General features: G+C 38.1%; 1 protein-coding gene across 1 annotated transcript; it reads left to right on the plus strand.

Moving 5' to 3' along the window:
- Positions 1–236: 236 nt before the first annotated feature.
- LOC137253884 (zinc finger protein Xfin-like) lies at positions 237–13692 on the plus strand. Its single transcript, XM_067791476.1, has 9 exons — positions 237–537; positions 600–999; positions 1061–1157; positions 1228–1514; positions 5132–5225; positions 5299–7241; positions 9120–9784; positions 9851–10435; positions 12659–13692. The coding sequence occupies exons 1-9, from the start codon at positions 403–405 to the stop codon at positions 13535–13537; spliced, it is 5085 nt and encodes a 1694-aa protein (XP_067647577.1). The 5' UTR covers positions 237–402; the 3' UTR covers positions 13538–13692.
- The last annotated feature ends 1812 nt before the right edge of the window (positions 13693–15504 follow it).

Here is a 15504-nt window from a genome sequence, read left to right on the forward strand (position 1 = left end):
GGACATCGCATTGTTAATTGGACCATATTTTTTGTATGAATTGTGGTTAATTTTGGAGCACTCGCTTGGTCCATAGCGTGTACCCCTTACATGCATGCATGGAGTATTCGCGAATTTTGCAGGGGAACTACCTCGATTTCTTTGTATAATGCTCGTGAGAGCGCAAAAAATTAGAGTTTCATATCAATAAATTGTATATAATCGATAGCCGGTATCGACATAAAGTAAGTTCGATTAACTTAGTTCATGTCTTATTTAAAGTGCACGAATAGACGAATTTACTGTATACGTAGAACTTTTTTCTTTCGTGAAAATCTACTATCTATTCATCTTATGATTAGTAAATGGTAGAAGTAATCTTGTAACCCTTGCTTATTTCATATTTTATGAAAATTTAAAATAATGGTATCATACCAGTGTCGTACGTGTCGTGAGAAAAAAAAATGTCAGTACTATGCACTCACAGAATATTTGGATGAGGAGCGCTGCCCTAAAAAGACACTTGCCGATTTTCTATGGGACATTGCAAAAATCAATGTATAAACAAAAACATTTAACAGTTTTGAATTACATTTTAATACGGCTCTTTCTTTAACTAGAACAAGACAGAGGACGCTAAACGCTTACCACAACAAATTTGTGGAAGTTGCTCACGCAAGTTGAAAAATACCTATTCATTTATACTACAAGCGCAAGTAGCTAATAGAAAACTATTTGCTAGCTTGTATATTGGAAAAGCAGGTTGTAGCTCTGCTAAAGATTTGCCAAATAAAAGCAATGATTGCTTATTGGAGGCTCCCATCGATATACCCATGCTTCAAGCGGACATCAAAAAAGAAAACCTTAATATCGACGACGAAGCTAAACAAGGGGAATTCGATGACTATAAAAAAAGCGCAGATGTTGTAGAAGAAAATGAAGATGCAGATGCACAATCAGTAAAGGAGGAGAGTTTAGACCTGGAGCAAAAGCAAAGGATTGTCAAAAGTACAAGCGGAGGTGATACTACAACACTTTTTTATTTTATGAATTGTTTATTAAACGTTGTAGCATTATCCAGATGATTGCATGGCAGCGGATCCTATTACTACAGCAGAGAAGCACGAAGAAAATACGGATATACCAGACAATACTAGTGACCAGGATACAGATAAGAGGTTCAGTATAGTATTCTGTTTTATTTAATTGACTAACACCAACACTTGCGTATTAATTTTGCTATTATAGTGAGGGAGCTTCCAATGCTTCTCCACCGACAAAGCGTAGACGCGGTAGATCACAAGCGAAAACATTAGAGTTTGCATATTGTGACGATGCTGGACGATACCATTGTAAAAAATGCGACAAAACTTTTGCATGGAAAAAAGATGCAGAACGTCATTACAGAATACATACTGGCATTTATCCATATGAATGCGAGAAATGTGGCCATCTTTTCCAAAGCAAAGATAAATACGATGATCACATGGAGGTGCATGCTAGGGGAGGACAAGAGAAAGATCAACAAATTTCAGGTGAGTGTTATTCATATATAATAGTGATGCAAGGAATTGTTGAACACTTAGATAAATATGGTCATGCTATGGGAGTAAGTTCCAGTATCAAATTATGCATTAAGCTACCTTGATGTTTAGTAATGAATAAACTCGAAAAATGAAAGTGATTACGTGGGAATTTATAGCTAATACTATTCTAAGTGCCAGCATCAATTTTACGAGAGCAATGTTTTAGATACATTCGGCAGTATGAATATATTTCTTAAATATACGCGAAACTTACCCTAACGAGCGGGATTCATGCTAGTGAAACAGAATTCGCCACGGATAGATGAGGTTGACAATTGGGTTTGGAGAAGCTATATGTTGCCCTGGCAACCTGAGTATGGTATTTTAGTCGCCTCTTACGACAGGCATATCTACCCGTTGGGGCGAAACGAAATTAATCGTAACATACATTGGACAATAACCTGGAACTGCGATTTTCAAAGATAGGAAGGCCCCCCTCCACGCAATCAAAAAAAAAAAAAAAAAACCAGGTTCTTTTTCAGCAATAATAAAAACAACATGATTTCTCATTCAATTGATGTCACCGTTAATTAAAGAGCGTGCACCCCATAATCCCGACTATACAAAATCTCGACAATTTTCAGAAATACCGATAAGACAATTCAAACATAACAAAATCCCGACAATGCACAATCCAGACATATTTACGAAAATTTTGTTGTTGTGCTAACATTACGCGTACGCAGAAAGGTTTTATCCGCAGAAACAGTGTTAGATCGGCTAAGGGTTAGCGGCGAAAGTCACCGACGCAGAAAGGTGTTCTGCGCAGAAATACTGTGGATTGCGTAGCCGGTGTTGGATCGGCTAAGGGTAAGGGTTAAGCGCGCCCGAAGCTCGTAAACTTAGAAAGCGCGTAGCTGGTGGTGGATCAGGTATGTGTTGGTTTGCAAAGATGCCTAAAATAATAGAACAGTACCGAGGATGTGTACTTTTTTTTTATGATATCATAAGTGATTTCGCAACTTACATGTTGTCGGGATTTGGTCGAGTCGGTATAATGAATGGTGTGGATTTGGTCGAGTCGGGATTGTTTACATCGGTATTTTGCAAGTCTGGATTATGTTATACGCTCAATTTTTGTAATGGCAATGAAAAATTGGAAGTAGCATGCCAAAAGTAGGAGTATACCCCCGGGGTTAGTTGTCGAAAAAGACATGTTTGACCTTCAGAGTCTCACAGTCCCGAAGGTTCAAGGGGTCAGAAGAATATTCCCGCAGTAGTCGGCCCAGTGCCGCAAGGTGGACCATATTTATATCCGGGAAAGAACTGCCCACTTCCGTCACACTCGGACATTCATTCCGACGAATATGGATTGTATTATGTATTATTTTGATACTAATTAAAGCTCAACGAAAGCTCAATCAGCGAAAAGGAGCTGCCTACCACATTTGATCAGTCAGAATTAAGAAGGACTTCTCCGAGCCGTTCGAAACTATACGAGGTTTCGGGCAGAGTGACCCCTCATCATGTGATTTCTCCAACTCGATGCTCGCAAATCTGGAGACCTTAACCGATCTGGAACAATATTTTATAAGACCGTGCAATTGCTGGCGTACGCCGACTACATTGACGCTTGGCATCGGTGAGTACAGAAGAAGATTTAATGATAAGGTGTATGAGATTGATGCAGACATAAATATAGTCCAACGAATGAAAACAGAGTGGATACGCTCCCTATACGAGAGCGGAGTGGGGCATGGGACCGCATAACTTGTTCACGGATGGGTCGAAGATTTGTCAAGAGCTAAATGTAAGCCGCAAGTTTAAGTTGGCTGATCACTGCAGTGTATTCTACGCGGAAGTTGCTGCGATTAACGATGCGGTGGATGAAATGTTATCCAGTACTACTACGGTTAGGGAGTTTAACATCTACTCTTATAGCCAAGCGGCTATCAAGGCCTTGAGCCCAACTACTGTGCGATCGAGGGTGGTGTGGGAGCGCCTGACCTCGCTTGCGATTGCATCGAATTATTTTACAATTAAGATTATCTGGGTCCCGGGCCATAGTGATATCGCGGGTAACTGTCAAGCGGATTTCTTAGCCCGCATCGGTACAACTGAACCGGATGAAGATGGCTGTAGGGATTTCGGGATTCCGCTGGCCACCTGTGGATTGCTCCTCCGTAGCTGGGCCTCGAGTCAGCTCAGCAAACGTTGGGCGGACACCACGTCTTGCAGGGTAGCAAGATCTTTCTGGCCAAAAGTGGACGGCAGGAGGTCTGCTGAAATAGTTGGGTTCACTAAGGCTCACCTATCAATGGTCATTGGGGTTTTGACAGGGCACTGTCCCATGGGTATCCATGCGGTACGTCTCAATCATAGATGTTAAGTAATGATTAGATAATGCTAATTATTGCTAATTAACCTTCGTTTGCGAAATTCTCTAATTCATTAAATAATTAGAATTAGTTCAACTAATTCCCATTAGATAATTGAAATTTTTATTCCAATGTTAAATCTAATTGCAATTAGTTGCCATTAGCAAAAAAAATTGGTTTACCTTTACAATTAGAAATCTAATTGACTTCTGCTAATGCAATTAGATATTCAATTAGCTCGAATTGGAATAAATTATTTTGATAAAAATAAATTTTTTTCAAAGAATAATTGAAGTGAATGAATAATGATGTAAATAAATATAAATAATTGATTTTAATTCGAGCTAATTGAATATCTAATTGCATTAGCAGAAGTCAATTAGATTTATAATTGTAAATGTAACCCAATTTTTTTTGCTAATGGCAACTAATTGCAATTAGAATTACCATTAGAATAAAAATTTCAATTATCTAATGTGAATTAGTTGAACTATTTCTAATTGTTTAATGAATTAGAGAATATAAACCAATTGCATCAATTGCTAATTCTAATTGGAATTTAACATCTATGGTCTCAATATACTGGAAACTCCATCCTGCTGCAGCTGTATGGAGGATGATGAGGTGAAATCACCAAATCACTTTATGCTTGATTGCCCAGCTTTTGCCAGAACTAGGCGAAAGTACTGCGGTCGCGACTCACTTGGATCTCCCGAGGATTTATCCAAAGTTGAGATCGGTATCATTCGGAGCTTTATCGTTGCTACCCAACGATTCTATAAGTAGCTAGATCTAAGTCACCGTTATTTTTGGTTTATGTGGTATCACAACGGACCTTCGTGTTGTCCAAGTGAGCTATCCTTATCAGGGCAGCTACCACCTAACCTAACCTAACGCTGGTTAGGCCATGTTATTCCTTTGAAAGATGATGCTTGTGAAGAAGGCGGCCGCCACTCTGCTCTATGGTCCAGGTGGAATGCGATTTAAATTCCCTTGTTGTTACCAATTAACGCCAGTTCGCTCAGCGATTTAAAGACGGGTTGCACTTTATAGACCGCTTAAACCGTTTAAGCGAGTAAGAGTTAATTAAGTAAGTAATTGCGGTACAAGTTGAAACTTGTTTCATGAGTTAAGTTTTTATAAGAAATTCATCGTCCTATTCATGGACTACTTTGTTTTATTTTTTATGGGTGCGCGATTATGTTTAGTTCCACTAATAGACCTCTTACTATCCTTTACTTTTTACAGAAGATGAAATGATGGATTTAGGATCAAAATTACAAGTAGAATTGGATGCGAATGATACCAGCGACGAACAAAGCGAAGAAGAATATGAAGAGATGTAATATGCAACTGCCAAATTATCATTTCTTATACTGCTATTATATAATATATATATTTTTTAATTTTACTAGAGAACCCAAACGACGTCGTGGTAAAGCAACTTCTACAAAGAAGCCTGAATTCACCTTTAATAATGACGATGAACGGTATCACTGCAATAGGTGTAATAAGGACTTTGCATGGAAGAAAGATGTTGAACGTCATTTAAAAAGCCATTATGGGATTTATCCATACGAGTGTAGCAAATGTGGTCATCGTTTTCAGCGAAAAGACAAGTTTTCCAATCACTTGAAGGTCCATGAGAGACAAGAGGCTGGTGTTGCACGTCGTCCCAGACCAGAAAAAAAAGCCGAATTAAGTTTTGCAGAACATTTATATTCAGAGTTGCGATTCCGTTCGCTCGAATGTAAACTATGCACAGAACACATACCAAACTTAGCAACACTACGTACGCACTTGCAAACACACATCGAACCACATACAATAAATATAGAAGCGGATAGTGATGTCGTTAAAGAATTATTCCCCAATGCAAATGGTGGGCTGGACCACATTAAATTGCAAATATGCAAAGACATTAAAGAGCAACGTTATGGAAAATATTATGCTATTATTAACGCATATGGTTATGAAATGGCTCTTAGTGATTCTGATACAGAACCCAATACTGAGGATGCAGACAAGAAATATGAATGTGAGCTATGTCAGGCGAAAGTGGCACGCAAGCATCAACTAATACAACATATAAAAGCGGAACACGCACAACAAAAATTACCGCATAAGTGTAATGTTTGTAAATTACAATTTGTTAGCTCACCAATGTATGAGTTTCATTCGCGTACGCAGTGCCGTAATCGTGATAGAAAATATCAGTGTCTAAAATGTCCAGGAAAATTCGTATGGCTACAGAACCTTCAAGGTCACAAATGTTCGAATCGTCTTAATTTATATGCACCCAAAAAAACAGAAAAAGGCAAACAAAACTTGTTACAATGCAATTTTTGTGATAAAACTTTCCGTTATGCTACAGATTTGAAACGTCATCAGGAAATTCATAACTTGAGTAGTCGTTCCCATATTTGCAATATATGTAGTCAACCATTTTTAAAAGCTGAAAATCTGCGGCAGCATATGCGGCAAGCGCACGATCAATTTAAACGACGCATTCTGTGTTGCTTGTGTGGCGAAACACCTAAAACACTTGCAAAACTACGTATACACTTGCAAAATCATGCAGATGGTTGGACTGGTATCAGATACTCCGAGGGATTGTATTTTAAAGCACATTGGCCACAAGGCTGCAAAGGGAAAGAAGCCGAAGTGGAACAAAGTATTGTAATCGATTTTGCTGGACAGAATTTAACACCATATTACTGTGCCGTGGACGAGAGTGGTAACGAAATGGATTTGTATGATTCTGAAACAGATGTGGAATTGGAAACTAATAACCCTTCATCAAGCGTACAACCTACAATAAATGTGTATAGCTGCGATTTGTGTGGTGAAGCATTTTTCAGAAGATCACGTATATTACAACATCAACATAGTGCGCATGCCGATAGCTCGGAAACGCTACCACACGCTTGTGGACGTTGCGACAAACAATATGTTTGCTTAGGTTTACTGGAACAGCATTATAAGCGTGAATGTGGTAATATATATAAACGATATGATTGTAAACGTTGTTCAGCGCGTTTTGTTTGGGAAGAAAATCTGCAGCAGCATATGCAACGTCAGCATATCGATCCAGAACAACAAATAAGCCGTCAACTTGCTAATAAATTGCAGTGTGATGAATGTCATAAAGTATTTGTTTGGCCAAAGGATTTAACGCGTCATAAACGTATACATATGCCCGATGATGAGAAGTTCGAATGTCCATATTGTGATCGTAAATTCTATCGAAAAGATCATTTGCAAACTCACTTGAAAACACATGGCGCATCTGGAAATACGGCTGCGGCTACTACAACTGCGGCAGCTACTAAACGCGAACTTAATCGCAAAGTGAATGGTGAGTCATTATTAGTTAAGTATTTTCAATTCAATCGGAAGGCGTAAGGTTAACCATTTAGTTAAACTATCAAATTGTTAAACAATCACAGGGAAAATACACTTTGTTTTTGGCGCTTGGCTGACGTAGTGTTATGGGAGTAGTGCGCTTACTAATCGCACTGAAACTCCCATGGTTACACTTACTACGCTGCCGACTGTCCCACACTCCAAAATCTTGTGTGTGACGTTTGATCAGGATCTACATTTTGGTGAGCATGCAGCCGCAATTGTACCGAAAATCCAGAACCGTAATAAAATCCACAAATCTCTTGCTGGCAGAACTTGGGGAAAAGACAAAGAAACGCTCATTACCACTTACAAAGCAATTGGCCAGCCGATTGCATGCTACGCGTCCCCTATATGGTCACCAAGCCTAAGAACTACACACTGGAAGAAGCTATAGGCCTGCCAAAATGCTGCTCTCAGAACCGCCACGGGCTGTCTTCTTATGTCGCCAGAACACCATCTACATAATGAGGCGAGAATACTCCCCATCAGGGAGAAAAATGAGATGCTAACCAAACAGTTCCTGTTGAATACCCAGAAATCTGGGCATCCCAACAGACATCTGATTGATGAGGCAACACCGCCCAGGGGCTAAGGGAGTCATCTCCGTAAGCATTTTGAGGAAATACGACACCTGAGAAGCCAGCCGTATGAAGCGAAAAAACACAAGCAGGTCCTTGGTGAACTCCATAAACAGGCGTCGGACCTTTATGCCGGGAATTGCCCGGTGAATCCAGTACTTAACGAAAATTATCCAAAACTTGCGGAAGAGGAACGCATACTCCCCAGGGAAACGCGAGTCACTCCAGCTCAACTTCGATCTGGATACTGTAACAGGCTAAACTCTTACCTATCCAGAATCAACCCCGACATACAAAATGTATGCCCTGCTTGCAATGTGTCCCCACATGACACCAACCGTCTCTTTACTTGTAATGTGGAGCCAACGCCTCTAACACCCTTCACATTATGGTCCACCCCTGTTGAAACAGCAAGTTTCCTTGGACTCCCGTTAGAGGATATTGATGACAATTTGTGATCGGTCGCACCTATTGGATAGGGCGAAGCACAGCTACATCAACAATAACATTTCCGTCTTTAGGACTTTTCCACCAAAATTATATTTGCCGTTCGGAGTCTTCATAAAAGCTATGGCTCCTACCAATATGCAGGAAAATTTGAAGAAGGAAATCGCAAATTGAAAAGAAGCTTGGACGTTAATCTCTTCGGAGATAAATTGCTCCTAGTTTATAAAGTAAAGTTTATAAAGAAATCGCAAATTGAAAAGAAGCTTGGACGTTAATCTCTTCGGAGATAAATCGCTCCTAGTTTATAAAGTATTATTTGCATTACTGTACTTTTATATTGTAACTTAGCTAGAGTGCCTGTATAGGATAATGATCACTCCCGCTCAAAGACAGTTATGCCTGACTAAGTTTATGTCCATCTGTTACACCTAGAATATGTTCGTAAGAAAGGAAAGTTAAAGTTCGTTTCCCCGCAGCGTTATATCTGCTGTGTGATGTGCAAATCGATAGAAACTTACGCGTTAGTTGGGTTAGTAGCAGAATGTTCTGGAAACATATCCAGCCAATGAGAACTACTGGCAGCATTTCGAGGCACATGTGTGAAGTATTTTTCAGCAACAACGTGAATGTTATTTGTAAGGTCAATATGTTTGCTTGCATTTGCTCTAAGAGTATTCTTCAGTGTTGTCTATCCCCCCTTATATCCGTTTCTGAGCCCTAGAGATATCTCGTTTATTTTATTTGCTGTGTACCAACCCTTATCTAAAATACGCTCTGACAGTCTAATTTTTATTTCTTCGCAGCTGTTGAGCCGCATCTTTGTAAACCCAATGGTCTCAAATGTGTACAATGCAAGATTTGCCTTTCCACACATACCAAAATTGCCGATCTTCGTGAGCACTTAATGGAGCATCGTAGTGACGTTTCGTTGTCTCAAAATGTTGCAGTTTCAAAGACTTCTCTACATTTCTATCCCGATGAGGCACCTATGCCTAGCGAGTTATTGATTGCAAGAATGAAAGCCGATTTAACTGCTGGGCAACTAGATCGTTTCTACTCTATAACAAATGAACTTGGCCATGAATTAAGCATAAGTGGTTCTGATACTGATGATACAGACTCAGATTCAGAGCCAAATGAAACTTTAGATCATGCAGTGAGCTATAGCATTCAACATCCCAGACGTTCAACATACAATTGTGATCTATGTAGCGTTGCTTTTACCCGAAAGTATAAGCTTTTTGCACATCAAGCAAGCGATCATAGTTGGGATGATGCGCCATATGTATGTCAGCATTGCCAAGCACATTTCCTATGCGACAAGCTGTTGCAGTCGCATTATCGCCATCAATGTAAAAATCTATTGAAACGTTATGTGTGTCGCAAGTGCCCACAACGTTTTATGTGGAAGGAAAATCTTAAAATGCATTTACGAACAATGCATCCAGATAGTGAAGATGTGCAAAAGGTAATATAGATCTACAAGGGTATAGCTAGGAAGTTTCCCCCAATCTCATCATATTGTATATTTCAGATTTTCTCACTCAGCACCTATGATTGTGATGAATGTTCGCGAAGTTTTCAAATGCAGAAAGATCTAACTCGTCACCAGGTTATACATCGCACCGATACTACTGTTTTTCCATGCCTCTTCTGTCAACGGAAATTTTATCGCCGTAGCAATTTATATTTGCATATTAAACGTCATGGTATAACATCACACGAGCTGAGTGCAGCCGCTGCTCACATCGCTGCTTTTAAAGGACCCAATGGGAAGAAGGAAATTCTTTGCCGCGTATGTAATATGGAATTCAAAACTATATCTGCTTTACGCGCTCACCTGCGTCAAGAGACATCAGCGATTCTTCGAACCCATCACAACTATACTTCACAACAAAACTATTCTATTATGAATGAATTAGGATTTGAATTGGATATTAATGATTCAGAGACAGAGGGGGAGGAAAACGAGGATGCACCGACTAAGTCATATAAATGTCAAATATGTGGGCTAGTTTGCAAAAGACGTTATGAAATGGGCCAACATCAGTTATCAATACATAGACACGAGCTTATTACACTTAAGTGTGATAAATGCGTATTTAGAACGGTTTCAAATGTAAGTATGAGTAGCATTTAACCCTATATGTTATACGCCATGTGTTGGCAATATAGAAAATTACAAATATGTTTAAAATAAATGGAAGCTCTCACAAGGAATGGTGACACCAAGAAGACAATTAAATACATAAATGGTAATCCTAAAAATAGTTGATAAGCTCGTTTTTCACTCAGCAGAAGAAAAGCAGAGAAATAATTAATGTATCACTATATTATCAAAACACAAGAGGTCTGCGAACCAAATTAAAAAAATTCTTGACGTTATCTGCATGTTGCAACCGTGACATTATTTGCGTAAGTCAAGCAAAGCAATTTTGGAAAGTCGTAAAGCAAAAGCGATCTAATAACGTAGAGATTCCTTATTCAGTAACTTGGGGTGATATGTCCGCGAACGGCGGTAACGAAGTTAGCAAAATTTTTACCTTATTTTTTAAAGCATTTACGACAACAACGTACCTATTCGTCCCAAAAACGGTACAGTTGCCAATGACATAACACTTGGAAGTAACGACGTAAATATAAAAATATTTTATACCCGTTTCGATGATGTTTTCGAGGAGCTAATAAAGCTAGATATAAAAAAGGGTGCCGGGCCTGATGGATTACCTAACTTATTTCTTAGAAACTGTGCTGTTGGACTCGTAGAACCAATAACTGCTATCTTCGATAACTCGTTTCAGACAGGTATGTTTTTTCCCTCAGCTTGGAAATCGTCGTACACTACCCCAATACACAAATCAGGTTCGAAGTCAGATGTAATTCACTACAGACCAATCTGTATACAATCGTCGATCGCAAAAATATTCGAGAAAATTGTTCTCCCGCAATTAACTTTTAGCTTCAAAAATATAATTTCAACTCGACAACACGGTTTCTTCGGTGGTAGATCAACTACAACGAATCTTTTTCTATACACAAACCACATTTGAAATACTATGAACCCAGGATTTGATGTACATGCAATTTATACAGACTTTAGTAAAGCGTTCGACATGGTGGATCACGTAATTCTAATTAAGAAACTGAACCACTATGGTGTAAAAGACAAAACCTTGGACTGGATACGAACTTATCTATCGGAAAGGTTTCTAAAGGTGCGTGTCAACGGTCATGTATCCCAAGAATATGAAGTAGCTTCTGGCGTTCCACAGGGTTCTCATCTTGGCCCGATCCTTTTCAACATCTTTATTAATGTTATTGGTGACAATCATGTCAGAATATCTATTCTATGCAGACGACTTAAAACTATACAGATCAATCAAGAGCAGCAACGATGTCTCTATTCTGCAAAACGATGTCGATAAGCTGCATTGCTGGTGCGTGGAGAATAAACTCAATTTAAATATTAAGAAATGTGCCGCAATGTCTTTCACGATCATGTTCTCTGCAACCTGTTCAGTACTATCTGCAGGTTGAAATACTGGCATCAGTTACATCAATAAACGACCTAGGTATCACCATTGATGACAAATTAAATTTTACCGATAATGTGGACAAAATCTCATCGCAAGCATACCGAACACTTGGCTTCATCTTTAGATCTAGTAACGACTTCTGCGACGCCAGAACAATAACGAGAATTTACACAGAATTGGTTAGACCAACATTGGAGTATTGCTCAACAATCTGATCGCCGAACACCAATGTGCTAGCTAACAAAGTGGAAAAAATACAGTAGAAACTCTGCAAGCACATCGCATACATTTTACAAAGAAAACGCCTTAACCTATGCATTGAAGAAGTTTATAAACAGTATAATATAGCGAAGTTAGAAAACCGCAGGCAAGCTGCAGACTCAATATTTTTCTATAAAGTGATCAATGGACACATCGACTGTCCTGAAATATTAGAGCAATTTGGTCTGATTTGCAACAAGCCAGATCTAAGGACAAGGAATAGAATAGCAAACACTGTTAATTGCAATGGAGGCGACGTCGACTTTTTCAGTGGGACTTTATCGATCTTCTCTGCTAAAATTAAAAAATTAAAAGAAGTTTATAAATTTCATTGTTACTATTCAAGGAAATTTCCATATTTGTATATTCATAGTTTGTCATTCTCTTTTTTTCTGTTCTTTAATCAAATATGTTAAACAATTATATTGTTGTGTAATACCGTCTGGCGTAAATTTTTATTTCATTTATGTTTATAAATAAATACATTAATAATAATAATAATACAAGCATTCCACTAAGTGACATATTTCATTTTTAACTTTCAGGATATTTTGGAACATCACATTCGCACACTGTGCGGCAATATCGAAAAACAGTATCAATGTACACAATGTTCATACAAATTTATGTGGCCCGAGAACCTAGAAGTCCACATTAAATTGGTGCATCCGCCAATACCTGAGGAGGCACCGCCGCTTGAAGGAATAGCAGAGACAACTACGGTAGCAAAAAATGATACCTCAGGGCAGAGTATCTTTGTGCCACCTCAAGTATTCCAATGCGATCAATGCGAACGTCGTTATAATCGTAAAGATCGGCTGGTAGCACATATGAAAAAATCACATACCTATAACGCTGATAACCCGAGCTGTAGCACATATGTTAATGAAACCAAAACATCGATTACTGGCAAGAAATCACCCAAGGAAAAATCGTTTTTATGCGCATTTTGTGGTCGTGCTGTGAGCTCGTCGTCAAATTTAATTGTTCACATGCGCCGTCACACAGGTGAAAAGCCATTCCAGTGTGAGTTTTGTGACAAGGCATTTCCTCGTTCCTCGGATTTGGCTTGTCATCGACGTACACACACGGGCGAAAAACCACATCATTGTACTGTTTGTGGTAAGTCCTTTTCACGATCGTACAAATTGCAACAACATATGCGTATACATTCCGGCGAAAGACCATACCAGTGCACATACTGTGAAAAGAGCTTCACCCAATCAAATGATCTTAATTTGCATGTTCGTCGGCATACTGGCGAACGTCCGTACGTGTGCAATGTTTGCGGTGAGGGATTCATTCAAGGCACCGCTTTGAAGCATCACCGAGCAGCACATAGACATTTCGAAGGCGATCCACCCCAGAACCAACCAAATAATGTTTTACAATTAAGTGAAGGTAATAGCTTAATACAATTATAAAATAATCATTCACAAATAATCAATCACCTAATGACCAGTTAGTCTTTAAAATTTGTATTTTATTATTGAAATAACCTCTTATGTAATTTGATGTATAACTATGAAAATAAATGCAAACAGTAAAAGTGTAGTGTTAACAAAAATTCACAGATATTTTGCTCATTTAATATTTACTGAAGAGTTTTTACGTTTATGGAGAGCCGATTTAAAACTCAAAACAAAAGCAATTGAACGCAAACAATAAGTACTGCTATTTCATAATTTTCAGAAGTGGAATATGTTAGATATTCTGAAAAGCTAACCATTAATAGCTATAAGAGCAATTGTTTGTGACAGCGCGACACTCTTAATAACATCCAAAGACGTGTTCTGAATCCGGGATCGTTAATCCGAAAACAAGTTAAAAGTTTTGTTTCTGTTGTCTACGGCCTTTGAATTATAACTTTTTAAATATAAACGAGCTCTAGGCCAAATATTTGTATATTCTTAATAAAACACAATACGTGAATTTTTGATATACAATTATATTATTTAATTTGTCGATATTTCGACTTCAGTCTGAAGTCATCATCAAGACTAGGTACGAAAAGAACAAACATACATATTAAAATCATAAAAATACACATTTGCACAAGTACAGAACTTACATTTTTGAATGCAATATGTCGACTAGTGTAACAAAAATATAAGTTTACGAACAGTGCAAAGCAAATAACAATAAAATGTAAATAACACACAGCCGTTATCATAAACAAAAAATGAACATAAGCAGAAAGTTATCTAAATGAGTAGTGAGCGCCGCTCAAGTGATATCAGCTGCAGCCTGCAGGTGAACTCTTTGGTAAACAGTGGAAGATGCTCTTATCTATTATTGTTGTTGTTGTTGATCAGCTACCTAAAGGCAGAGGCAATACCAATTGTATCAGATTTGAAGTTCATGCGTTTGTCGCTGGGTGTATTTATTATGTGCAGCATCTCTAATATGTAGCGTTTGTTGTAATTCCTCTCTTGCTGTAGAATTTCTACATTTTCTAAATTGGGAGAGTGTCCAGTTTCTCTGCAATGCTGTGTTAGCGCCGTTTTGCTATCATTAGGGTTGTTGCGATTTTTAATATTCGTTTTATGCCCGGAAATCCTCGTTTTTAGTTTCGATTTAGTAGTCCCCACATATACTTTGTCGCATACGTGGGACCCGTCACCATTACATAGAATTTTATATATCAAGTCCGATTTCTCATATTTATCTATTCTACTCTTGGTATTACTGAAAATTTGTCGCAACGTATTATTGTAGGTAAAGGCTAAGTTACATTTCTCTTTGTCATAAATATTTGAATATTTTATTCTGTTAGACAGGCCTGACACATATGTAGTCGATTTATATATTTTATTATTTTCGGCATTTTTCCTCGCAGTGGGTTTCTTATAATAATCTTTTATAAAGTTTTTTATTATGCGTGTAGGAAATTCATTATTTTCTAGAACATTTATTATTATTTTAATGTTTTCTTTATGATAAACTTCATCGCTGATCGAGAGAACTCTGTTGATAAAATTTCTGGCCGTATTGACTATTGTAGATTTGTCATGTTTAGTATTAAAGTTAATTAATCTACCTGACGCGGTAGGTTTTTTATACCAATCAAAACATAATTGGTTATTCTTTTTTATAACAAGAGTATCGAGAAACGGTAGTTTTCCGTCCTTCTTCACCTCAATTGTAAATTTAATACTCCTGTTGTATCCATTTAGAATATTTAGCAATTCTTCCACCGTATCAGTTTTCACAATTGCGAAAAGGTCATCGACGTATTTGGTAAGCAAACGTGGCTTATAAGGGGAGTCATCTTCAAATTTCTCCAGTAATTCTTCCATTACAATGTCTGCTATGACGGGGGATGCTGGGGAACCCATGGGCATACCGCAGCGTTGCTCATAAATTTTATTGTTTAATTTAAAATATCTAT

This window comes from Eurosta solidaginis, chromosome 1, assembly GCF_040869045.1.
Source record: "Eurosta solidaginis isolate ZX-2024a chromosome 1, ASM4086904v1, whole genome shotgun sequence".
NCBI classification, from domain to species: Eukaryota; Metazoa; Arthropoda; class Insecta; order Diptera; family Tephritidae; genus Eurosta; species Eurosta solidaginis.

What these genes read in the sequence shown, in the direction of transcription:
- LOC137253884 (XM_067791476.1), top strand. Translation starts at nt 403, where the DNA reads ATGGTATCATACCAGTGTCGTACGTGTCGTGAGAAAAAAAAATGTCAG. An exon ending in ACTTAATCGCAAAGTGAATG is followed by an intron (nt 7,242 to 9,119) that starts GTGAGTCATTAT and finishes ATTTCTTCGCAG; the next exon opens with CTGTTGAGCCGCATCTTTGT. An exon ending in TATTTAGAACGGTTTCAAAT is followed by an intron (nt 10,436 to 12,658) that starts GTAAGTATGAGT and finishes TTTAACTTTCAG; the next exon opens with GATATTTTGGAACATCACAT.